Source organism: Neopelma chrysocephalum, unplaced genomic scaffold (assembly GCF_003984885.1).
Source record: "Neopelma chrysocephalum unplaced genomic scaffold, ASM398488v2 Primary Assembly neopelma1_64, whole genome shotgun sequence".
Classification (NCBI taxonomy): domain Eukaryota; kingdom Metazoa; phylum Chordata; class Aves; order Passeriformes; family Pipridae; genus Neopelma; species Neopelma chrysocephalum.
In genome coordinates this window covers 8,431,809-8,456,993 of record NW_020897721.1, presented here as the reverse complement: position 1 = coordinate 8,456,993, position 25,185 = coordinate 8,431,809, and the positions used below count along the sequence as shown (strand labels likewise).

The 25,185-nt window shown below is 40.5% G+C and overlaps 1 protein-coding gene and 1 long non-coding RNA gene across 9 annotated transcripts in view; both read right to left on the bottom strand.

The window, feature by feature from the left end:
- Window positions 1–2,616: 2,616 nt before the first annotated feature.
- LOC113967575 lies at window positions 2,617–18,273 on the bottom strand. Of its 7 annotated transcripts, none has more exons than XR_003534218.1 (8): window positions 15,751–18,273; window positions 12,638–12,866; window positions 12,315–12,458; window positions 11,381–11,544; window positions 9,062–9,169; window positions 6,800–7,072; window positions 6,292–6,586; window positions 2,617–4,086 (listed from the first exon to the last, which is right to left on the bottom strand). It is a non-coding gene; the product is annotated as an uncharacterized LOC113967575 (long non-coding RNA). The 7 variants fall into 7 exon arrangements; XR_003534219.1 differs by having other exon boundaries at window positions 6,800–6,866; XR_003534217.1 differs by lacking the exon at window positions 6,800–7,072 and having other exon boundaries at window positions 2,617–3,306; window positions 3,956–4,086.
- Window positions 18,274–18,753: 480 nt separating this feature from the next.
- The window catches only part of DNASE2B (deoxyribonuclease 2 beta), a 32,349-nt gene continuing 25,917 nt past the window's right edge, over window positions 18,754–25,185 (bottom strand). For both annotated transcript variants that reach the window (XM_027683243.1, XM_027683244.1), the window contains exons 3-7: window positions 23,961–24,138; window positions 22,619–22,700; window positions 21,505–21,666; window positions 19,752–19,949; window positions 18,754–19,191 (exon numbers count right to left, since the gene is read on the bottom strand). In XM_027683243.1, the coding sequence (XP_027539044.1) occupies window positions 18,836–19,191; window positions 19,752–19,949; window positions 21,505–21,666; window positions 22,619–22,700; window positions 23,961–24,138 (976 nt within the window). In that variant the 3' untranslated portion in view covers window positions 18,754–18,835. The remainder of the gene's footprint in view (window positions 19,192–19,751; window positions 19,950–21,504; window positions 21,667–22,618; window positions 22,701–23,960; window positions 24,139–25,185) is intronic.

The window sequence follows — 25,185 nt, the reverse complement described above, 5'->3', positions numbered from 1 at the left end:
ATCCATTATACTGAACAAAATGCCTCAGAAAATGCAATGCTCCAAACCAAACAAACCATTGTCTATATTAGAAGAGACATATGCCCTACACTGGATTTTTTATTTCTTTATACACAATACTGATTTTTACTTGAAAAATAATTTTAAAAAACCTGTTGTAAATGTGGGGTTTTTTAAATTATTAACTTTGACTGTTGTTACATTGCCTTGTTAACAAGGCAAATGCAATTTCCCCTCGGAATCAGTGGGCCAGAATTCCTTGTGATTGTTTTTAAAACAGATAAACCACCAAGTGGTAATAGTAATTTGAAGATCAGAAGAATCTGAGTACAGTTTCTGCAGTATTTCTGGTCTAAGAATTCTTGGTGTTTGTTAGCAGAGTAGAGCACAAGGGAGAAGTGACTGATTTTTCTCGAGGATTAAATGTCCAATATCACACAGTTGGAATCAGTATTATCATGGATATAAAACTGGTGAGGAGAGAGGCAATACAAGGAACACGAGGTCACACCAAAACATCACTAAGAAGTGAGGTGACTTCTTAGGGTTCCCTCAAGGGTTAGCTTTGTTGAGGCCCACATTTATGGCCCTCAAAACCTTCAGCAGGATCCTTAGGCCCTCCAAACACTGGTGATGAAGGATCTACCTGAGCTGTTGAAGTCAGTGCTGTGTACCGCTGTCAGGGGGGCTCACACATTTGACAGCACAAGTTGATGTGGAGGGGCAGCATGAGCTGGGGCCTGGCAGTGTTGTGCAGCAGGGGGTCCTTGAGCAGTGCCTGGGAGGCCAACTGGCAGGAGCAGAGTACTGAACCAAGGCAAAGGCACTCTTCTGATCCTTGCATTCAAAGCTAGCTCTCCTATCTCTTCATGGTGCTGTGTAGATAATGAAGTGGTACCCCAAAGGTCTGGTTTTGTTATGCCTGTAAACACCTCAGCCTTGAGACTGCAGAGCAGTTAGTACAGCTTTGATCCTGTCTGAGCCTTACCAGGCCCCTCAAAACAAACATTCTTCAAGCTCTCACTCGCAGCTTCTCTCTGGTAGGTGTTCCCAGGGACTGCCTAACAGCACGAACTGTGTAGCAAAGTTAGTGATAGTGGCTTTCCTTAACAGGTAGTTCAAAAGTTAAGTAGGATACAGAGGACAGGACTTGCCAGCCTCTGGAGATTATCATCTTACCTTTCAGTGGAACAATCAAACCACAAGCCTGCAGGTTTTCCTGAGGTGAGAATTGTCTTCATTCTTCCATTACGTTACATTCTAGCTGAAGCTATTGCTGTGTGCAGAATAAGATACACAGAAAATGCTGGACCAAAGAGCTAGTGGCTGGGGCACTCTCTTCCTGAAAGGGATGAAGACTGGACTCCTGGTCAGGTCTCAATATTCTCCCTGTAGTTTACTTTAAAAAGTTACACAGCAAAGCAGAAAAAAGCTTTGGAGAATGGGTTGTGATCAGGTTCAGTCTCTATGTGTCTGTGTGCCCTCATCAGTGGGCTGAAGACTCCAGTTCCTTCTATGCTCCTGGCCTGATGCTCTGTTGGGTTTTTTTTGCGCAGTGAAGAAAGGATAATATGGTCTCACCAGGGTGGAATGGTCAGAGTGGTGGGAGACACTCCCTGTGGCAGGGAAATCTGTCTTTGAGCCCACATCTCTTCAGCTGAGGATAGAGCTGGACATGGGCCCACCACAATATGCTGTCCTATGAAATATGGACGTCTATACCATCACTTTTTGAGAGAAAGCCTGCAATTGTATTTTGTAGAGATCCTAGGCCTGTGATGCTTGGTATGTGATACTGTACCAAGCCATCTGTTATCTCTACTGTAGAAAAGCCTCTTGTTTACTCAGCTAGGCGTAAGCAAAAAATAAATGCTAAACTGCTTAGCTCTTTCCAGCTGTTCCCAGACTTAGGCATACCCAGAGCTGTTTCTCCAGGGGTGCGTTTCATAGGGGAGCAAAGTAAAATTACAAGGTGCCTACACAGGAACTGCGTGAGTAGTTTTCAGGATCATATGTTTGAGACTTACAGGCTTTCATTCCTTAGTGGATCTAGTCTTTTAATTTCAGTGTTTTCAGTCACCCAGGGCAATCTCTCTAATGGATAAAATGGGTATCATGCATGATAAAGTTGGGTATTATTTAACATTTAGAATTAACACTGGATCTTACTATGTGCTCTCAATGCCTGCCCTCGTCCCATTACTTAACACAAAAAAAAATAATTATTTTCATATGCTTTTCTGGGTTACTTTTGTTTACAGTACCTGAGCTGTGTACAAACATTAAGGTGCTTATTGGAAAGAAGGCATGATGTCCATTATATGGATGAGAAAATTAAACAATTCTGTCAAAACAAAATTTATTAAACATATCTATGAATTTAGAATGCCCAGTGTAAGATACCAGAGGTTATTTGGTGAATATTTAGCACTATGCATTTAAACTACAACTATATTCAATTAGGTTCACAATTAATGTCACCATGCTCAGGATCATTCTAGATACCAGATTCCACATATCTCAAGTTCACCACCCAGCAAATGAGAAATGCAGACTGAGTGTCCAAAAAAGTTCATTTTGCTATGGCTGAATAAGGACCAAATGAAATTTTCTTAGTTTTCATTCTTTAATGCTTTTGCTTTAGAGAATATCTTTACAATCTTCATGCTTTTGTGTAAAAAGTCCTAGGCTTAAGAAACAAAACAATGTTAAAAAAAAAAAACAACAAAGGCCCCTCTGAATGGCAGCTTTATCTTCCAGACTATTGACATCCGTGTCCCGCAAAGGTATCATTCCTAAATGTGCTGAGTGCACTCTGTTACCTTGTCTAGGCCATTAATAAGGACAGTAAGAGTTTTGGCCTCTGTATGGGTCCCTGAGGGACACCAGTAGTAACCAGCCACCTTTTTGTGTGAACTTAGAACTGCTGATCAACACCCATTTTACTGCACAGCCCATCCATCCACCTTGTACATTTTTCCACTGCATATTTCTCCAAATTGACTGTAAGGGCACTGGGGGAGTCCATGCTGAAGGCCTCCCTAAAGTCAAGGTAAATAGCAACCACTGCTCTTCCTCCTCTGTTGAGCCAGTCTTCCCATCAAAGGTTTGCCCTTAGTAAAGCCACATTACACCATCTGTTCTCACTCACCTTTGTGTATCTCAGGTGCTAGGAAATGTCTTCCAGGAGTATTTGCTCCAGAGTCATCCTGGGGAAAGGGGTGAGGCTGGCAGACCTGTAGTTCTCTGGGTCTCCCATCCTGCCCTTCTTGAAGGTGCAGCAGTTCAGTCTGGTGTACCCTCTTGCTGTACCATGCAAAGGGCAGTAATCAGTGATGCATTCAAATGTCTGTGTCAAACATCAGAACGTGTGTGTATGTGCATGTGAGAAAGAAAAAGAAGCAAAGCTTTTGGAAGCCTGACAGAGCAAGACTTAATTAATCTCAGGAAAAATGAAGCAAAGGAGAGCATTTTTAAAAAGAAGGCATTTTACATGATATTGTTGCAAAAAAACCTTGCAAATGTATTATTTAAAAATTATGGAAATTCCCTAGTCTGCTACATATGACTGTTGAGTTTTAAACTCATTAGAGTTTAAAAAATTATTTCACAGTTGCTTTATGTACAGATGTCAACACAGTAGTAACCATGTAGTTACAACCGACATTACAGTAACTTCTTCCCACAGGATTTAGCAAGATGGCACAGCTGGCCATTATCTTAAACTGATAACCAGATCAGCCTGATTGATACTGGGTGTTTGATTTACTTGTGTCTGTCAGCACTTCTGGTTAGTTAGTAGATTATAACTACTAGATAATGCATTAATTGTATATTAGCTGGGGAAAAAAATATAATGGAGGTTGCTGGAGTTTCAAGTGCCTAGTGGAGAAAACAGGAATACTTCCCCAAATAGAAATTCTTTGAACAACAAAATTGTAATTCGATACATTACACTTTCTCAGAAGTTTATCCAATAGCTACCCATGGCAAAGTACTGAAGAAGCATCTACTGTTTCCAGCCTGGTATTTTGCTGAATTCCTTGTGCTGCTTCTGAGATCACTATCCTTTTCCAAAGAACTGTCCTGTAAAAGGGACAATGGCAACATTTCATCAATGATGTGGGTATGCAGAAAAACTTGTGTTTCTTGAGGGGTGTGGTTTTCTTTGTAGGAAGTGGTGCTTGTATCTCTCTGCTGGTGGCAATAAAAAATAGCTTGAGCAGCCTTAGTAAAACATTCCTTCACGGAGGGAAAAAGGAGTTTATCCAAGATTAGAGTATGACTCATTTCTAGCCAGATATTTTTCAGAATATACTACTTTGTGTTTTCATTTTATTTATTAAATTTCTGTTACTTTACATTAGGACATATTTGTACAGTAGTGGAATAATTTTTCTGAAATAAATAGAACTTGGTATAGCAAATAATTTTGCTTCTTTTTCTGCATGCAGGTTGCCCCCAAATATATAAGAATTTTCTCCTTGTCCAAAATTATTGCAACACAATTTGCCTGTGCTACTAAAGGTACTAAAGAAATAAGTATAACTATTTTGTTACACAGTAAAAGGTGTCAAGTGAAACTGTTGTTCCCCTTGCAGATCACTCTTAACTTCGTGGTATCAACATATATGCTATCAAGAATAAGCAATATATATTGCTTAAATATTTTAACACATTTCAGTGTCTGGCTATACTACACTTAGTCCTGAGTATATACTTCACATTTTTAATTGGGAAAAAATAGTCAGGAATCATTTTCTACCTGGCATTATTAGTAAGTGAGAAGCATTTATAAATAGCTAGAGGCAGATATTAGTTATTTTACAAATTTGTAAGATAATATTTGTGTAAGAAACAGATGTTGTAAAGTGATAAGGAATTAGTCCACATTGAACAATGTGTATTTTAGCATAGCTAAGTGCAGGCTAATATTGCTAGGAAAGAAAAACGTAATTTAGCTCTCTGATGGAGGGCTGCACTATGAAAAGTAGCAATAGAGAAAAGCAAGGAAGAACACACAGCAATGCTGTCCATGTGGATGCACGTGCAGAGCACTGCAGCAGTAGGGGTTGGCTGGGGGAGCAGCATGTCCTGAGACAAAAACTGAGAAACTGGTTAACCGGTCTATGATTTGTCATCTAGAAACCCTTCTTACAGGGGCTTCAAAACCTTAATCTCAAGCCCATCAATGAATTACAGAAGCGCTAACTCATCCTGAATTACATAAATAAAGAGAATAATCATAGAAATCTTCAGTTTAGAAGACAAATCTTTTAAAAGATGTAGTGTTTGAACGCTGAGCCATTTTTTGATTACAAAACAAAATCAAAACATAGAGAGAACCCCTTGGACTAACTAAGCCTTGGAAAAAAATAAATTGATAGGCCTGGGAAGTATTCCTTGCCACTTGAAATCTTTAAATCAAGAAGATGGATTGTTTTTCTAAAGGAACTGTTCTATCTCCACCAGAAATGATGTACACATCACTTGATCTAATTGCCACCTGTACTCTGTAAAAGGTCAGGCTGGAGACTCGTGGTGCTTTCTTCTGGCCTGAAAACCTGTGATGCTATGAAACCTCAAAACAGAGTAAAAAACCCTTGCAAGTGTTTTATAAGAATTTTAGAATAACTGCCATAATATTCATATGGTATGGGGTTGAACATTGCAACGAATGGACTTTTAAAATAATTTAACAGGCATTTTTAGCTACATTACAGGTTTGGTTTTTTTCCTGTTTGCATCACTAGATTTTGATGAATAGTCACTAGAATTGCAGTATCTCTTCCATTTAAGACTACCCAGCCCTTTTCCCCATTAAGATTCTGTTTCTTTACTGGTTTATCAAATCTTTAAGACTGATATTTCAGTGCTGGGTGTTCATGGTAAATTTCTGGAAAGACTGTTTTTGCATTTGGCGGTAATTATAAACAATATCAAAAGCAAAATGACTAAAGCTAATAAAAACAAATGCTAATGCAAGAAGTGGTTCTAAAATGTTAGACAGACTGGTAGGATAACTTGGAGATTTACCAGGAGATTTCTTTCTCTTTTATATTATAAACTCTCAGTAACAGAACTTTTTTTCTTATGTGCTGATAAAATATTATGGACATTTTTAAGTGCTAATTACAAAATAACAAAGATAACACACAACGTAAGGCATTTAGCTAGTAACATATAATCCCAGTGTCAGATAAGCTTTTTTTCCAGCATGCAAATGTAGCTCTTATTAATGAAACTCAAGCTGCACCTAATTACTACTAACAGAAGAACACCAGCGTTTACCTCCCACACACGGAGCCACACCTTGCCCTCCAGGAAATCCAGAGAGCTTCCGAAGAATTATTTGTAGCTGTGGCCTAGATTTCAGTCTCTTTGGTATCATTTTTCTGTAGAAGCTTGTCAGAGCCAATCCTGTCTGGTGCACAGGGTTTGATTGAGCAAAGAAATTAAACTCATAGTGAAATCTGCTCTTAAGTTTAGACCTTTTATCACAGGATCTCTTTTGCTTGGTCTGCATGGTTCAACAAGTTTGGTACTTTACCCAACACAGACTGATGCTGGAGACAATCTTTGTTCCCTGCAGTAGGAGACAGAGGACAGAATCAAAAGCACCATTTCAGTAAAAGTTACTGTACAAATTGACAGGGAAGAATTGGCTAAATTGATTAGCTAAAATATTTCTTTTGTCTATATTTCCAAATTGATCATATTTTTCTCCCATTTGGGAAAATACTTTATTTCCTAAATTTGTGTGGGATTATTTATGAAAGAGAAGGTATGGCATGGCTACCTTTGGCAGGAGAGAGTTAGGCTTCAAGCCCTGCTTTCTTATTGAACCAGAAGAGTTTTAAATACACCTGGAAAGAAATTACAGCATTCAGTCCAGTACTGGGATTGTATCCATCAGCTGACAATGCATCTGGCCGTGGCCTTTGCAATTCAGCCTCCCATGGAAATGTGCAGTACTTCCAATATGGGATTCAGGAGATCTGTCCTGTCCTCAGTTTCTTTCTTCACAGATACTTCATGGTAACTCTGATACATCCCTTTGTGCCTTATTCTCCTACAAAATTAGTGTGAAAGCATTTTTGCTTTATACAAATAAATAAGCAGAACATATGTTCTAGAAAGAACAAGGGCCCAGCAAATCTCTTAGGGAGTCTTCTGCTGGGAAGCAAAGTCACTGAAAAGCAATTGGAGACTAATAGACCCCAATTGCTATGTCTCTGATGTGGTGATTAGAACAGGGAAGCCAACTCTTGATTGCCCAAGCAAGTAAATATTGAGAAAGAATAGAGAGATTTATACTTCATCTGTATCTGGCACCAATGCAAGGAAAAGCGGAATGTTGTAAATGGAGTTTGGGTCCTAAATTCAAATAAAGTGATGAAAAATTAGAAGGATTTCATAGGAGAGAGATGAGACATGATTAAGGGATACTCTCCTTCTAATATGGGGCTCAAGGAGTTCCATCTATTTAGCTCATCAAATAGAAGGTTAATAGGGGCCCTTTATGTACCATTTTGTGTTGTAAATATCCGCTTAAAAATCCATGCCTTAGCTCTGGGAGACAAAGATCCCAGATCTGCAATCTTAATTTATAGTTACCTCTAATTAATCATTGAGAGGGTTACCCAGAATTCTGGTAATTTTTCTGTTGATATTTATATCAACATGTATGTTTCTCCTTTAAAATGATACAATCTAGTTCAGACAGGAATGAGCTCAGGAAAATCTGCTCTCCATTATACCGGAAGTCAGACTAGAAGATCACACAGGTAACATCAGGCTTTCTAATCTGCTAATTAAATAGTTTACATAAATTCAGTTTAATTGGCTCTATGTTTGTTTGTAAACAGTATTTTAATGTTTCATGTTTGACTGCAGCCTCACCTAATCTCAATTATTTCTTACTGTATTTGTGTGGTGGAACTTTGTCATCCCACAAGCACCTCCATGTTTTTCCTTAAGGCTGGCATCATTAGCTTGTTACACAACCTGCAAAGCTGATATTGTGGATATGATGCCAACCACAAAATCATTGAGAGATGGAGTGATGGCGTTGCTGGAGATCCCAACAAAACTGCTCTGGATCCTGCACACAACTTATTTATCAATAGCAAGTTCTGTTGTACTTAGCTTAAGTAGAATATACTGCTCAGAGGATTGTAGTCTCTTTGCAGGTCTCTGTCGAGGATTATCAGCATGTCATTCCAGATTTTTTTTTTTTAACAACTAAATGTATAATTTTCCAGGCTTTTATCCAGGCTGAGACTGATATTTAAAATTTTGTTCTCACTTGTTCTTTCAGCTAGACGTATCAAATTTCTGTCACAGAATTAAGTTCTGGGAAACTCCTGTGACAGAATTAAGTTCTGGGATGGAGCTGGATAATGAGCAATAAATAAAACTAGAAGACGACACGCTTAATGCAAAGGATCAAAAGCCAGCAAACCCTCTACACATTATCTGAGAAAGCTGTAGATTTTGTACACAAAACAAAAGATGGTCCAGTTGTAAAGGATAGCCATTCACAGGCCAAATCAAAGTTGTATAGGCAAACGTAGTTCTATACTTCCTCACTTTTGAATACTTTATTTCCCAGTACTAGAGTTCCTCAGGTGTAAGCTTCTCTTCATATGTAGCATGTTCATACAGCCATATGCAAGACTTACTGTAATGCTTTTCAGTGTTGAGCTATCTGGGACACAGTGCTATGGGAGTTTAAATTACTCCCTCTGGGAGTATCCAAATCAGAAAATTCAAAGCATTAACAGATACAAACCTGTATCAGCAGGAAAAGAAATAGCATGGGTGGTTTTCTTTAAGAACAAAAGCATGCATTCTAATTGAGAATATTAGCTAACAGTGTCTACACGTGGAATATTTTAAAGGCTTGTGCCTTTGAATGTATTAGGTCCGATTTCGAAGGCTGTTGAGAACTTGCCAACTGCATCATTTTTATTTCTAATTATGATAGATTACTGTCAGAAAAGCTGACTTTCCTTTTTGAAGCCAAATCCTGAGAAGATACTGAAAAATCAGGACTCACCCTGAGTATTTCTGATCATCCTTTCAGTTTCTTATGTCGGAGTAATGCTTGTAACATAATAACTCTTCTAAAGAGCTTTTGAAAACTGGTCTCTCAAGCTTAGAAAATCTGTGTGAAGAAAGTAATAGTTATCATTCAAACTTGACGCCAAACTCTAATTATTACTTCAAACACAACAAGAACACAGCAACAGGATTTTTTTTTAATCTCCTTGGTACATTGCAGTAGCCACACCTGCATCCTTTCAGAGGAAATATATTTCTCTTCTCCCGAATACTTTGCACAAATATGTATTAATTTGTACAGTGCATTCATAAATTTATCTAAAGTTTAGCTCTTCTAATTTTTACTCTGTTGACCTCATTGTCATGCTTTACGCAACACTACATTTAATTTACACTGGACTTACCTCAGATGCTGTTAGCCCTTGTAACTTCCCTTGCTAGGGAGGACACTGCTTATGGTGTAAGCGGTGAGGGCCACGAAGCCGCTCGGTTTCACTCTGCCTTTACCACACCAGTTTAACAAAGATAATCAAACCAGTTGTGCTCAATAGTGCTATGTTTAAGTGTCACTTGATCCCACAAAGAGCTGGGCTCATACACCCAGAGAAGATGGGAACCATGAAATACAGATTAGTTTCTTATCTGCGATATTGTGTTTCACCTTTACTGTCCTATCTGTCAAGCTGACGGTCATTTCAGTTGGATTACCAAGCTAAACCCACAAATTCAAATAGCATTTTAAAAGCATATGATTTTGAAAGCAGCCAAACCACATGCTTCACTCCTCACTTCTTAGACTGATTGTAAATGTGCTGATTGTTCACAGTGAGGACACTGGAATCCAAGGAATTTAGCATTAAAGAAATACTGCATTTTATTTTAAAAGAAGTATTGAAATCCCAAGTTCTCTGTAATGGCAGGGCCCTGAGCAATCTCTCAAAAAAGCCCAGCTGTATATTTTGACATACAACATGGGTCTGACTTGCAAAGAGCAAAGGTTTTGAATTTTCCCTATAATTTTCCAGTAGAGGCAGAGGCTTCCTTAAGAAATTAAATGTATGGAAAATATGCATGAATTTCTATTTCATAGTCATATTTGTGGCTTTATTAAAGGTTACTTACTAATCTTACACTAATGTCTTTACACCTAGGGACTGAAAATCGTTGCTGTATAGTACACAGACATACTAGCATATGTTAAACATACTTATTTTAAAGGTGCTTTTCTGAAAGTGTTTGCCATTGCTTTCTTGATACAGCCTGCAATGGTCTGGTGCTGCAGATGCCACAAGAAACATCTGAAATAGAATTTGAAATCAGTGGAGAGGCCTTAGGGTACACACTTACATGGGCTGTTTTCCTGAAACACCTACCATTCTTTGGAATTTGGTTTATTTGAAAGAGTCTGTGTTGTCAGACTTATTTTGGTGACCAAGGAATAATGAAGGACAGAGGGGTACTTTTTCTCACAAAGCTAAAATAGTACCATGAGGAACAGGTAAACTCACTCATTGAGGGTGTAACAACCTCTCCAGGTTGTACATTCCACACGTACAGTGACTTGCTGCCGTGTTGCATTATGTGCTCCCAGCAACAGAAGCATAAGGAGTCATCCAAAGGAAAGAGAGAGAAACTAATTCTGCTGTTAGTAGAAGAATGGTATCTCTGCTCTTTTAATTTCTACTTTGCTGTGTGGTGCCAGTACCAAAACAAGACCTGCAGAGGTACTCAGGAATGAGTTCCCTCCTCCTGGCTTTCCCACATTCACAGCATTTAGCAAGCAGTGTGCACGCAGAAGATGTTCTTAGTCCTCTAGGGAGATCTTAAATCTCCCTAGAGAAGAAAAGAGTCTTTATATCCACACAGCCCATCTTCCTCAGTTCTAACAACACAAAGTAGGACTGAGGAGATAGAGCTTTCAGCCTTCATTCTGTCAGAGACAGGCCTTGAAAGAGTATCTTAAGTTACTGAGATGTAAAAAAAAAATATACCTCTAAAGGTGGGGATATCACTTCTTCCTGACTTGGGCACTGAAAGTGTAGCCATAAACAAAGAGAGACAGTGTCCACCAAAAGGAAGTTCATCTCTGGCCAGCTGCTGTGTAGTCCTGCCTCAGAGAAGGTCTTTCAAAGACGCTGCCTGTGCATGAGACCTCTCTGAGGTCTGTGCTAACAGCCAGCCTGGCAGTGCTGGGGACAAGGCCGTGGTCAGGCCAAGGAGTGCAACTCCTGCTAGGGACATTTTCATCATGTCGGGACTATGCTACCACCTCTAAACAGTTTGTGTCATAGACTATGGAAGGTTCAGATTTTACCCTTCAGGTTTTATGGGTGATTCCCATGTCTTTGAAGTTCTGCTCCCACTGAAGATGAAGGTAAATTCCTGCTGATATTAGTGGGGTTAGGATGTGTCCTTGTCTCTGTTTTTGCTGTTATTTCCTTTGTTGCAGCAGACCTATTCCTTTATTAAAGTTTTTGCCTGGGGGAAAAAGAAAAGCCACGTTGCTAAATAAATTATGAAATATTTACATTTGTGAAGCCAACCCCTTATGGCTAGCTCCTCCTCTGATATTAACATGACACTTTTTATAGGGCTACAGCTTCTATACTGCCACTATTCCTCTGTGGGACCCAAGACCGGGAGGTGACAAAACAGCCACCATGAGCCAAGTGACAGTAAGTAATACCTGGGAATACTTACTGATTTTGACACTACGTGCAGTGAGAAACTACTATATTAGACCAGTGGTAGTTTGTTTAGTGCTGGAGAGCAAAGTAGGATCAGAGATGATACTGAAAAAAACATAAAGCTTGGGAGGTTTCTAAATAAAACTTGATTTTTAACCTGACAATAATAGACCACATGCTGTAAATATATCTGTAATAATAATCCCCAAAGCAAAGTGTTAAAGGCATCAGTTTTCTTATCTCTGTGTACTTTCTGTTTATTTTCTTTTGTACTGGTATTACTTTTTTTGCCTGCAGTTCTCTCAATACTCCAAGAATGAATGCAGCTCACTTCAGCATCACCAGCTGTAATGAAATGATCTGCAGTTACTCCTGTGAATGTTTTGCGTCTCTTGTTTTTATTGTATTTTTGTATTGGCTTTAAACCTTAATCGTAGTTTCCTTCTTTTAAAAGAGTGGTTTAGCATCTTATTCAAATATGTGTGGTCCAAACTGGTTAACCTAGCTTATGAATTTCTCTCACCTACTTTTACCTATTTAATGCTTTTGACTTTGCCTTACCTCACCTCTCATAGTTTGGTAACAGAGAGGGCGCAACTTCCTCTCGGGTGTTGGTTTGGTTTGTGTTTTTGTACTGCTTGGCTAAGTCACTTCAGTTTATGCCTTTCATTTTTATCTCCACGGTGTAGCCTGTGGAGACTGTATCTGTAAAATGGATAAATGTTAAATATCTATGATAGTAAATTAAATATCCTGTAAGCTGGATTTTTGCATAGCTAACTCCTAATGTTTCTCTGTCATCACACTCAAGGTCTCTGACCTCCTTAGTGTTGACAATCCTAATGCTCCTTCTGCTCTTCCCTTGCTCTCTCTGTCTTGCTCACCTTCAGTTGTCTTATTCCTTCTTCTCCCTTTTTCCTGCAAACTCTCTTTGCTCCCATTTCTCTGTTTCTTCCCATCTTTTGACAGTAAGAGGAGGACAAGTTGGTGAGTGGCTGGGGATACAACTGCACAGATTATCCCTATTTGCTGTGCAGAAATTCTTCCATGGTCTTTTTTTTGCAAAATATTCCATGCAACATTGTCAGTTCCTTTATTCTCACCTTGACTTTCCTGAAAGAAATATTTGGAGCATTAAGAAAGCAAGAGAGGAAAAGATGCAGATTTCCCTTGCAGAGTGCCTAGGATTTACAAGGTCAGGATGTGAAATAGAGCAGCTTTCAGAGCAGGGGAGGACAGTGGTGCTGACCATACTCATACCAGTGCAAAAATACTTTTTTAAACTGCACTACAGCAAGAGAAATCTTGATGTTTGGCTGGCGGAATGTTAGCCCAAAAAGGAACCCTGGGAAAAGGAAGACACAAAAATGCCCTGCAGCTAAATACTCTCACACTTTAGAAAGCCAGAAGTAAGGAACAAAACCACTCGGTAACATGGCTTTTAGTGAGCTTTCGGCAAGTTTTGGAATGTAATGGGGAAACCATGTAATGCTGTAGTGTGATATCCATCATTTACGAGCATTAATACATGTGAAGACAGATTTTTGGATTACTGTATTATGATGCACAACTCTGTGGCTAATTTGCATGCAACATTTCTATGATTAATAAATTAGGCAATGCTAGAACTACTGTACTACAGTGAACCACTTGTAGCAATTGCATGCAACATTAAATACTATGCTCTGCTCCTGTAAGCATTGAATATCTGAGTATGGGTTTGCAGTTCCCAAGCTGCAAAGCGATCAAAGGAGGGGAAGAATGTTCCTTACTTTTATCTCTCTTACAGAAGAATCAGAATAGTCACCAGACACCTTGGGAAGAAATGTCAAGCAAAGGCAAATGAAAAAAATAAAATCGAAAGGACTTACTAAAATCACTTGAGTAAAAGTGTAACACAGCTACTTATAAAAAGCGAGATATATTTCTCATGTCCTAATGTTTTGTATTTAACAGTTTTAGTAAAATGAACATATCACATATGCTTAGAATAGCATATTTGTAATACTGGGATAAATAATTTAAAAACCCTAAAGATAAGCATACAATGGGTCTGCATTAAAAAGTTAGATTATGCTGTCTGAGGCCAAGATCTGAAAGTGCTACAACTGATTTCTGGGTTCATACACAACTTCTTTTACTGCCTTCATGCCAAATTTGTAAGGATTACGAGAAAATTCAGCAGATTAGATCTTTAATCTGGTACCTGCAGTCTAAATAGAAAAGTGTCAGATACGGCTAAGATACTCAGGCTATCAGGATATCTAGAAAACACGATATTGCTATCCCAGCTTGGAATTTCAGATCAGGCTCTCTGCCTTGTACTATGAAGAATTTGTTCCCTACAAGGTGTTTTTTCACACTTAGCCTACCATCAGTTTCTGTTCGTCCTTGTTTTTAAATTCCTGTCTTTTTAAGAAATCTCTTGCGAAATTAAAGAGGTGCATCATATTCTTGCATCACATTCTGAGCACAGTTAGGCTCTGGCTTACTGAGCTTTCAGATGACGCTGCCAGCACTACTCTGCCTCCCGAACATTTCACCGCGGGCACAGGCAGCTTACACCTTCTGAAGCAATTGCTATATTAAGTACCCAGTGATGTATCTTTCCCAGAAACTGAAAAGAAAGGTATAAAAGAGATTCACACAATAATTTATGGGCGTTAACATATGGGTGTAAGTTTCTCCATGGATAATTATGTGACTATGCTAATAATGCCAAGGATGGTTTGATACATTGAAAACATTTCTCACAATGATGTTATTGAGCATTTCACTACTGTCAGAAGCCAGGACTGTGTACATTTAAACAAAAGAGAGTGATGAGAGGCCCATATGTCTTTGTAAAAATAACCTTCTCCCTTCATGCTGCAGGGAAGCTGAGGAAGCCCTGTTTGACACAGGCACTTACGTTAGACGTGTTTACTGGAAACTTCCCGGTTTTGGGGTTTTTTTTTTGAGAGAAGAAAACTGCACAATACGTGCCAAGAGGGGAGCAGTGTGTGGTTGATAAGGATAGCTGGAATACTGGGTGTTACTGACAGTGAAATGGTCAAACCCTCCTGATGATCAAATGATCAAAACCTAATTTGTGCAGGACTGCTGTACTTTTAAAAGTGCCATCACGCACACTTTGAAGCAGACTTTGCTCTGGTTCAGAAGGATGCCTGTGGACCCCTGTGACAAGTCCAAGCAACAGGCTAAGTTAGCATGCCTTGGAGAAGGGAAAACTCAGAGAAATTTCTCCCAAAGCTTTTTTTGATTGCTGGCGGGCAGCTACACTGTTCCTCACTCCCGTAACGAGAGCGCAGGGTACGTTCAGTCACTGTGGAGACACCAGAAGCAATTCCATCACAGAGGCTGCCCTGTGAAGTGGGCTCAGGCTGCAATGCCTCTGCCTGTGTTCCAGTTTGTTGTAATTGCCCAGCTGGAATTAAACCTCACATAGTTTAAATTTTTAAGCCTTCACTTTGTTTTTATGTTTAGCTTTTCTTCAATGTCAAACCCGTTGACCTCTTGCATTAAGTCTGTGTAAAATTGCACTGTTCCAGGACAGCGAACCACTGCCCTACCAACCCACAGTTACAGTGTTACAGAAGCATCCTCAGGGATACAGGGCTTTACAGAAAAATCATCCCGGCTTTTTGAGCAGTCCTGCCCTTGCTCTGGGGTGGCAGTAGCAGCGGTGAGGGCAGGAGATGCAAATGGCAGGCGTGTATTTCAAGAGACTGTATCTGCATTTCCTGCACCCCGCGAGCATGTCAGGCGTGTTGGGACTGAGCCTCAGCTTGTGGAAATGATTACAAGGCAATTTATACCAAACAACAATCCCTACTGTTGTGTTTGTTACAAACTTGGCTGCAGCACAGTAATGTTCAGTGGATTAATAATGTTTTCTTTTGGCCCCTCCTACTCCCTCGGCAAACAATTGTCATGTATAATAAATGTTCTCATTTAGTCTAACTAGAACAGAGCCCAAGGGTCAGAATAGCCATACCTGCATGCTGAGAAGATACTCCAGGTTTGCAGACAAGAGAGCAGCTTTATTCCTTCTCCAGGCCAGGGTCCAGTGCTTGTGCCCCCCTGCAGGGTCAGTTTTGCTGGGCACGTCCCCCTGAAATTGCAGAGGGGCTGTGCCACATGTGCCCTTCTGCAGCAACCAGCCTGCCCAGTCAAAAGGATCATGGTGGGCAGCAGGGGCAACACAGAATCACTGGGACAGGCAGGTATTTCTTGAGTGTTTGGCATTTTAAAAAAGAACAGTGTATTTTAAATTTAAAACCTCTATGAATACATATATATATGCATATAAAATAGGCAAAAAGTATTTCACACTAATGATTGATCACAGTGCGTGCTGTGAGGGCATATGAGGTTGAGTAAGTGGCTTATGGTCTTGCATTTGCACAGAAAGCCTTTGAGTTACAAAACCTTTAAAAACCAATTTGGTTTATTTTGTTGATTATCAGTCTCTTTTGGGAAACAAAGAGCCTGCCCATGTTTCATAAGGTGTGTAGCAGAAATACTATGATATGCAAATACTGAAGTTACACAACAATAGCAAAACTGAATTAAAGCTGTTTACAGCTAAAACATGAGAGAACCAGATCTGCAGCCTGTTTATTGCCACACCTCTGTATATCGAGGTGCTTGTACTGCTGTGTGGTACAGCTGTTTCTCTGCACCTTCCCACTGCTCTTTATACCTCCTCAGGTATAAAATGGAGGCAACCAGTCCTGGGTATACTGAAAGAGGAATGCTTAAGTTAGTCTAGTAAATGCTTAAGTAGTCTAGCCTTATGCCAGCTATCAATTGATCAAATAATTAAGAACAGCAATCAGCACTTAAAGTCAAGTGACAAACTGGTGACCTGTAGCCTGGGAAGCAGGGCTGTGGCAACACTTCTGTGACAACCTGTGGGACAGAGACTCTTTGCTCTCCAACTCTGTGAATCCAAAGGCTGTGGCTGAGCATTTGAAAATACCATAATTACAGGTTGTACCACAGGTGCAGGTGCTCTCTGATGCACTGGGGAGCCTCACCAGCACTGTCTCAGTGGAGGGTTTCTGGCCAGCCCTGTACACTGAGCTCATGTGCACACAAACCTACGGGCAGGATGCCAGAGCTCAGACAGGCAGGTCAGGTTAGTGTCTGCCATGAAAAGATGGGCAAGAGAGATTAATTCTATCTTGGCTTATCTGAGTGGTGCCCTACCATCCCACAGCACAGTGTTCTGTGTCACTGGCAATATTTGCTGCCACAAAAGGTGTTGCTCGACCACAGCTAGCAAAAGAATGAAAGGTGTATATGTTAAACAATTTCACAAGCATTACCAAGCAAATTATTTATCAAATGTTATGTCATAGGCAGAGAAAAGTAAAATAAAACACTTTGTGCAGGATATCTAAGCTATCTACACTATTTTCACTGAGCTATGAGACTCGGGTTTGCCTTTGATCCAGATAGGCTAATTTTGAAATCTATTCTTGCACAGTTCCCTTCATTATGAAGGCTTGATACATTATTTGACAACCTCTTGTGGTTGTGGGACATTTCTTTCTGTCTAATTCCTTTTAAGACACTTGTGGAGAACCAGTGGTAGGAACTATGAACACAGCAAACCAGAAATATTAGTGGGACAGCCAACTCTTCAGACTGGAGTTTATATTAGCAATTCAGGAAAAAATTACAAGTGAGATAGAACCCTATATATTTAGGAACATAATAATGCAGATACACTTCTGAAATCTGAACCCAAGAGTGTATCAGGATTTTCCAAATTAGCCTTGTCTTTACAGCAACTCCATGCAAACTTCAGGTCCTAAGCCTGAGAATGGAGATACTGAAAATTAACAGTCACATTTGTTGTAATGTGAAAAGGTAGATTAAATAACATCTTCCTTCAAATATTTTCTTCCCTTTTCTTTATTTTTTTTCCCTAATTGTCTCGATTTTTCCCTTGGCAGCTATATACATTGTAACAAACCACAAATAACTATACAGATGGAAGAGGGAGACTGTCAACAGACTGTTTTTTCTCTTATTTTGCTTATTCAAATTTTGAACATGTTTATTTGTTTATAAGATTGCTGTACATGAATAAAAGCACTAGAAATACTCCCAAGCTATTGGTTATAGATGATTTAAAGATGCTTTAAAGCTCATTTATTCTCTAAAAATGAATCACGTAAAAATGAAGCCTTCCTATCCACAGATCTACTCATCTCCCTGTCTGGATTTAATCAGCACTTTAAGAGATTCAGCCCAAACTGAGCAGAAATGCTGTGATTTATCTCAACAGCACCTGAAATACGGGGTGATTTTGAGGCATTTTGGGGTACTTGTCCCTTGCCAACTGCCCATTCCTGACAATCCAGCTCAGGAGAGGGGTTTCTGTTGTCCTTCCCATTCCATGTGCAGCCCCACTCACAAGTTGCTGCAGGGGTGCCTGTGCAGGGCACCCACAGTGATGTGCTTTGGTGCAGCCTCGTGCCACAGGGTCCCATCCCATGCTGTCCCATCCCATGCTGTCCCATCCCATGCTGTCCCATCCCATCCTGTCCCATCCCATCCTATCCCGTCCCATTCCATCCTATCCTGTCCATCCCATCCTATCCCGTCCCATCCCATCCTATCCCGTCCTATCCCATCCCATCCTGTCCCATCCCATCCCATCCTATCCCATCCCGTCCCATCCTATCCCATCGTATCCCATTCCATCCCATCCCGTCCCATCCCATCCCATCCCATCCCATCCCGTCCCGTCCCGTCCCGTCCCATCCCATCCCATCCCATCCCATCCTGTCCCATCCTGTCCCATCCTGTCCCATCCCGGCGTGGATGGTGAGGAGCCAGCAGAGAGCAGAGCACAGCCCAGCACACACAGAGCCTCTGGGTCCCACACCAGAGCAAACCAGCCACCATTTACCTGCACACCACCTGCTTTTATAGCTAACAAGGTGACGATCTAGCACATCTGGCAACTCACAGGGCTGTTTTCCACAGAGGAAATAGATTTTAAGGCAGATATTGCACACACTTTCTATGTAATAAGGGCTGTGCTGGATGGGAGGAATGGTCTGTTATATCCCTGTGGAAGCATCAGTGCAGCTTTCGTAGTGGATTGCCAGGTGCCTGAAGGCACTGTAGATGTGCTCATTCTGGGTACAGATGAACCCACCACTTCTCCAAGCCTGCTCAGCAGCACGGTTTAAGTCTCCAATGCAGGTCCACTGATCTTTGTATTTCCTTGAAACAGCCCATTTGGAATGATCATTAATGGAATGAAAGGTGGAATTCAATGGCATCCCTATTAGGTTTATGTTGTAGACGTGGTAATCGAGAGAGCAATTTGAGTAAAGTTTTTGGCCAGAACGCTGCCAGGATTCAGCCAACAAATCAGTCTTCAGCTCCGGAGCTATCCAGGCCACATAGATATCTGTGGAATAACACAGGGTGTGTGAAATTAATCTTTCATCTTCCTTCATTGAAAAATAGACTGAAAAACATCATCTAAATTACGCTCCTTTCATTGCAATGCATGAAGTCAGCCAGAGGGGATTTTGCCCCTTCCCCTTATTTTGACTTTGGTTTCAGAAGTTAATTTCTAATTTTTCTCCTTCTAGAAAACCTGTTACAAACAACCAGCAGGAAAAAAAGGAAAGGACAAAAAAATTGCAAATCTTCTTGATAACAAAAAGACCCCAGATGATTCAAGCCCCATATTTCTTCTTTGTTGTTATCGTTCAATAACAGGAAATAAATTTTCTGAAAATATCATTGTTGAACACCTTAGGATGGACTAGACAGCTTTTTGCTTTGTGGGGCTGAGAGAACATTAAGATGGGACACCATTCCTTGTCCTCTGTTTCATTAATTTGTGAAGCTGAACTTCTTTTTTTCCCCTCAAAGAAAATACTAATTGTCAAAGAATATATTAATTAATATATTAAGAATTAATTGAGAATGTGTGATACATAGAGCAACAGGTTCCCTTACCATCTATGAATGAGTGTGACTTTGCAAAGTGGAGGAAGGTTTCCCCATGAGCTGACTGGAGCTTGGTGAGGTGGCGCAAGGGGGCCACGGGCAGCCTGGACTTTGCACAGAGCTTCTGCAGATTTGGGAGATCAGCTTGGAAGATGTTAGGGATGGAACAACTGTAGATTCCAGGATTATAACTCAACATCTGTTGGTCTGAGAAAAACCCACAGAAATGAACATATGCAGAATTAAAATGGGCTAAAGCAAAGCAATCAAGAGAGCAAAGTTCTGCCTTGGAAAGGAAACGTAAGTCCTTCTTAATCTTCACTGCCTACCTCTGGATGAGTTTGGCATTAAAGTATCTTATTTTACCAACCAAAAATATGTGTAATTGCTTTGTATTCCAGGTGGCCCTGCAGCACATAGACTGGCTGGGAGAGCACGCTCAGGTTTTTCCACTCACGCCTCATTTTTAGCAGAACTGATAACTGGTGGTCTTGGTCCACTGCCACTTCCACCCGTGCTCATCTTCAAGCCTCTGTGCAGCCACACAGCACTCAGACAGCATGTGTAAATCCAAACCTGTCTGTATTTACAGAAGTGGTTCCAGTCAGTTACAGCTGCCAAATGCAAACAGAACAGCTGCCCAAGGGTCTAGTTTGGGTTTAGGGAGAACAGAACTTGAGTTTCAGCATCTGGATTGAATTTGTAGAAGAAATTCACTTTTCTGAACACTGCTCAGCTTAACTGTAGAAGTCCTTGCCATGGATATCATAAAGAGCTAGGGAACAAATGGGCTCATTAGATGAGTTCAGGGAAGACCAGTCCATCAGGAACATTCCAGTCTTTCTGGCTCAGGAAATCTGAACCACATTATCAGAAGCTGGGAGGATGAGGCAGGAAAAGCACTAGTGTATGCATCTCATTTTCTTGTCCTCTTTCCCTAAACACGTTCATAGATGTGTTTCCACAAACAGGAACCTGGTTTAGATTGCTCTAAGGTGTGGCCACCCTGGCAATTTGCACAGCATGTGTGCTTCATTAATAGGATTTGAGGTTTGTAACTGAGAAAGTGAAAAAACAGTGTGAAGAGCGGCAAGGAGCATGCCAGCATGACTTCTTGTAATGCCTTTTGACAGTTCTTTTCAGGATTCCAGTACCAGTTATCACTGTCACATAGTTCTGAATCTTACAGGTATATATTTTGGGTTGGTTTTTTTTTGTGTTTTTTGTTTGTTTGTTTGTTTGGTTTTGGTTGGGTTTTTTTTATGTATTCAGTATTAGTGATTTTTGTGGCAAAAAATATCTGGGGAAATTCTAGGTGATATTTATTCCATACTTCATATTTCTGATGAGTAAAGGCTACTCCTTCAGCTCAAGCTGTAGTTGCCTTACATTTTTAGAACTGCAGGTGATTGTAGCTGAATGAGCTATTACTGTTAAAAATTATTAATCATCCTACTTTGTGTTTCCAAAGCACTTTGTATACACAGACTAATTTACCCTTGATAAGCACTTGTGACTATTATTATCCTAATAATCCCCATGGGGAGAAGGAAACCGAGTGGAAGAGCAAATTTCCCACATTCACACAGGAAATCGTTGGATAAACATAACTGAAACCAAGAATGCTCTCTCCAGGCCCCATTTGGTTTCATAATCTGACAACAAAAGTCAAGAACAATGAATTTTTGAGGTGAAGCCTCAAGGAAAGCAATCAGAGAGCTGTGGTGGGACAAAGGCTTTCTTAGGGCAAAGCTTTTCATACCTATTTCAGTGAACTGGTCATATTTGAAGGTTATACAGAGGGCCGTCTGTCCAAAGGACTCCCCAGTAGCTGGATACCCGTAACCATCCTCAGGGATGGGAGGGAACAGAGGCACACTATGAATTACCCAGAAGCCTTGTGATTTGTCCAAGAGCAGAAATCCTGTAAAAAAAAGGACGAAAAAGCCCTGAGACAATAGAGCTGTGTTCACAGTTCAACATGTTAATACCTACAGTAAACTGCTTCTAGAGTAGATTAATGGATCATAGGAGACACTAATATTGTATTAAAATTGCATCAATTCTTTCCTGTATAGACTAACTCAAACTGTCATCATGTTTCATTTGAAAAAAAAAATCTTTTCAAAACCTCCCTCTGCTCAAATTTTGTCTTCAAAAGTTCTGACTGTGACCCTCTCTCCAATGCTTATTTTCCCTCCCTTCATATATTCGCTGGATAAGGGGAAACAGATTCTGTCAACATTGTGTCTTCTCTTCTAGAGCAAATTCTCTTCCATGTGTAAGCAGCAGAGAGATGGGCTACACTTCCCCCCTCAGGAGGCTACTCCAGGGTGGAGTGTGGCTCCTGAGCTGTCCCCATTGCTGCAGCCTGAAAATACAGCCCTGCAAAATGTGGTCATACCCAAGACAGGCTGGGCAAACCCCATCTGCTTCCTCAAGGGAACATTTAGACCTCCACCGAAGTTTGTATCTAAATTGTGTTTTTCTGTAACTGCATACCATGATCTTGGCAGCAGTTTCTTACCCCAGAGAGTTTGGAGGGGTATATGTTGAGGGTGTCTTTCCCTTCACATCTTGTACTGCTGTTCCCATCAAGCACAGGATAATGTGCTTCACTAAAAGAATCTGTATGAGTTTCAACTCTTGAAACAAAGAGTCCAAAAGCCCTAAGATCCTTCACACAGCAAAAGCATACCAAAACCAAAACAGAAGCTGCAGCATATGTAACTATACAACAAACCACACATCATGCAAATCATTCTCCAGTTTTGCTTTAGGCAGGAATTTTAGTTATGCAGGTAGACAAACAGATAAGTAGATGCTATCCGTAACTTTAGAAAGGAGAAAACAGTAGGTTGGGACACTCCCTGTACCTTTGGTGTGTCCACTTTTCCACCCTTTGGAGTCAGATTCAGGGATCTCATCGTTGTATATCACATAGGCAATGGTGTTCCTCTGCAGGGAAACACACACTTCTGAAACATGACATTGAGTAAAAGGAAGGCATTTAAGAGAACACCTGCTGGGAACAGAAGAATTCAGGACTCCTCTGTGTGAACATCACGAGCCTAATCCTGCTCCCAGTTCAGCTGACACAGTCTCCACAGATGCTACAGTAAAATAAACCTGAAGACTCAGCATTAGGGCCCTGGTTAACATGAAGTGGAAGTTTTCTCAATCACTGCAGTAGCCCTTTCTCACAGGGTTCAAGATGCATTCTAAGACAGTTTACATGGGTTTAGTGGCATTTGCTTGCAAAAAAATTCCCCTCTCTGTTTTTTGTGCCTCTCTGATTTAGCAACCAGATCCGGTGAAAACACTTGCTGAGTAAAAATAGACATGAGAAGTGTTCTCAAGAAGGGCAAGCAATTAAAGCTTTTTTGCAAAATATTTGCATGTGGCCGCACCTTATTTCCCCTGAACAAAGAACTTCAAAGGAGTTGGGACATGCTTCCCCTCCCAATGTACTAAGAGTTTGTAAACAGTTTATTACAATTGCAGTGAGACCTGCATCAGGCCAGTTTTCTGGACTGACACTACTTGACTGACTTCTGGGAATCTCTTCTACATATAAATTAATGACACCCTACCACTAACCCAGAGTAGAAGTGCAAAGACATACCCAGATTCTCAACAATACTGTGTAGATGGTAAAAAAATAACTACAGGCAGATCTTGTGATATTTTATAATCACACAAATATATATATGTGAGGTGTCTCCCTGTGGCAGAGAAAAAAAGGCCAACCAGTAGCATATCACTGCTGGAGCAGTCACAGTGATTTCAGGGAGAAGATAAAAATCCAGATTTGATTTGAGGGGGGAAACACATGCACATAGGAGGGCTGAGGACAAGTGTCTGTAGCAGTCACCACTGGCCCTGGTCTGAGTTCCAAGCCAGTTCACAGCTTCAGATATTGCTCAACATGAATTGCAGAGAAGAAGCCAAAGGGAGTATGTACCAACACTCTTTTTTGATGGATAATACTTTAAGTATATGAAAAGCTTGACTAGAAATTAGAATTTTGAGGATAATTTCTAATTGTAGCCAAAACTGCAAATAATCTGCCCACTGTCAAGGCGCTCCCCCTGATGTGCTTTGGTAGATCTGGGCAGTCAGGTCTGGCCATACCTCCATGTGCTTATTTTGGGTGGTTTCATTTCATCTGCATGTAATAGCAAGTAAACATACTAACAATAATGAAATGTCACTTGCCTTAGATTCATATGTGTCATACAGCTGCTTCAGTGTCCGTCCCAGAGCACCCTGTGTCGTGTTGATGAGGTATTTACCAAGCTGCCACTGTGGAGCCAGGGCATCCATGTACATGTATTCCAGCCCCAGCATGGAAATCTCTCCTTTAGCATGTTTTGGTAACTTGTAAAGAGCAAACCTGCAACAGGGAAGAGCAATTACTTTTTTATCACTACCCTATTTGAATGTGTAAAGCAGTATCTCCTTCCCACCTGAGGAAGAGAAGGGTAACTCCAGGATTGCCTCGGCTGGAGGGGAGCAGTGCCACCAGCACGCAGTGTGGACATCCCAGCCTCAAAGCAATGATCCAGCACAGGAACCAGCTGCAGTTTGGCAGCACAATACCTGCTGCAGATCAATTTGTTCTGCTTCTTAGCAACCAAGGGAGGCTGATTCAGCACCAAACTCCTGTTGCTGTTGGTACCCCTAAAGAATTTCTGGTAGCCCAGGTTTGGCGTCCACCAAATCCCTATTGTTCCTGGTTCTGGTAGAGAACCTCAGGTCCCAAACCCAGTCTAACATTCTCATGGTCAAACAACTTATATAAATATGGCTTTATATGAAATAGATAAAATTAGGTATTAAAATAAAGAATGCATTATCTTACACTTATACATTTTACAATTACTAAATAAGTATAAAGCACAGTGATAAAATGTTGTTCCAATCCTACTTTTCCCAAGAGACTTGCACACTGCTGAACTGTTGCAGACTGGATATTTGCAAACTTTTAGCCAGAAACACAAATATTTTCAAAATAGCAGAGTACTCAATATTGTCAGTAAATGGCTCAGTTCATACTAAAGTCCCTGATAAAGTAAACAGGTTTTCCCATTGCACAAGTCCAGGGGATTAATTGCAATATAATTAATTCAGCCACTTTCTTTGAGGGCTGTACTTGAGTAATTTGTTATTTACGCCAATAGTAAGGACTGGGTGGCATTATTTTCAGTCTATACTATTCACCAGAAATGCAGCCTGTGCTTAACCCTTCAAGTATGTCAGGAGGAATAAGCCTTGCCCAGTTGATTTACAGTCTCAGATTGGTCACAAAAGGCATCTCCAAATGCAGGTAAGAAGTGGCAGGAAAGTGTTCTGCTAGAAGAGGATATTTAATCTGCGGGAAATGCACGTGTAGAGGGAGAAGAAAAACACACACCACTGGTCACCCTGGTAATCCACCTGT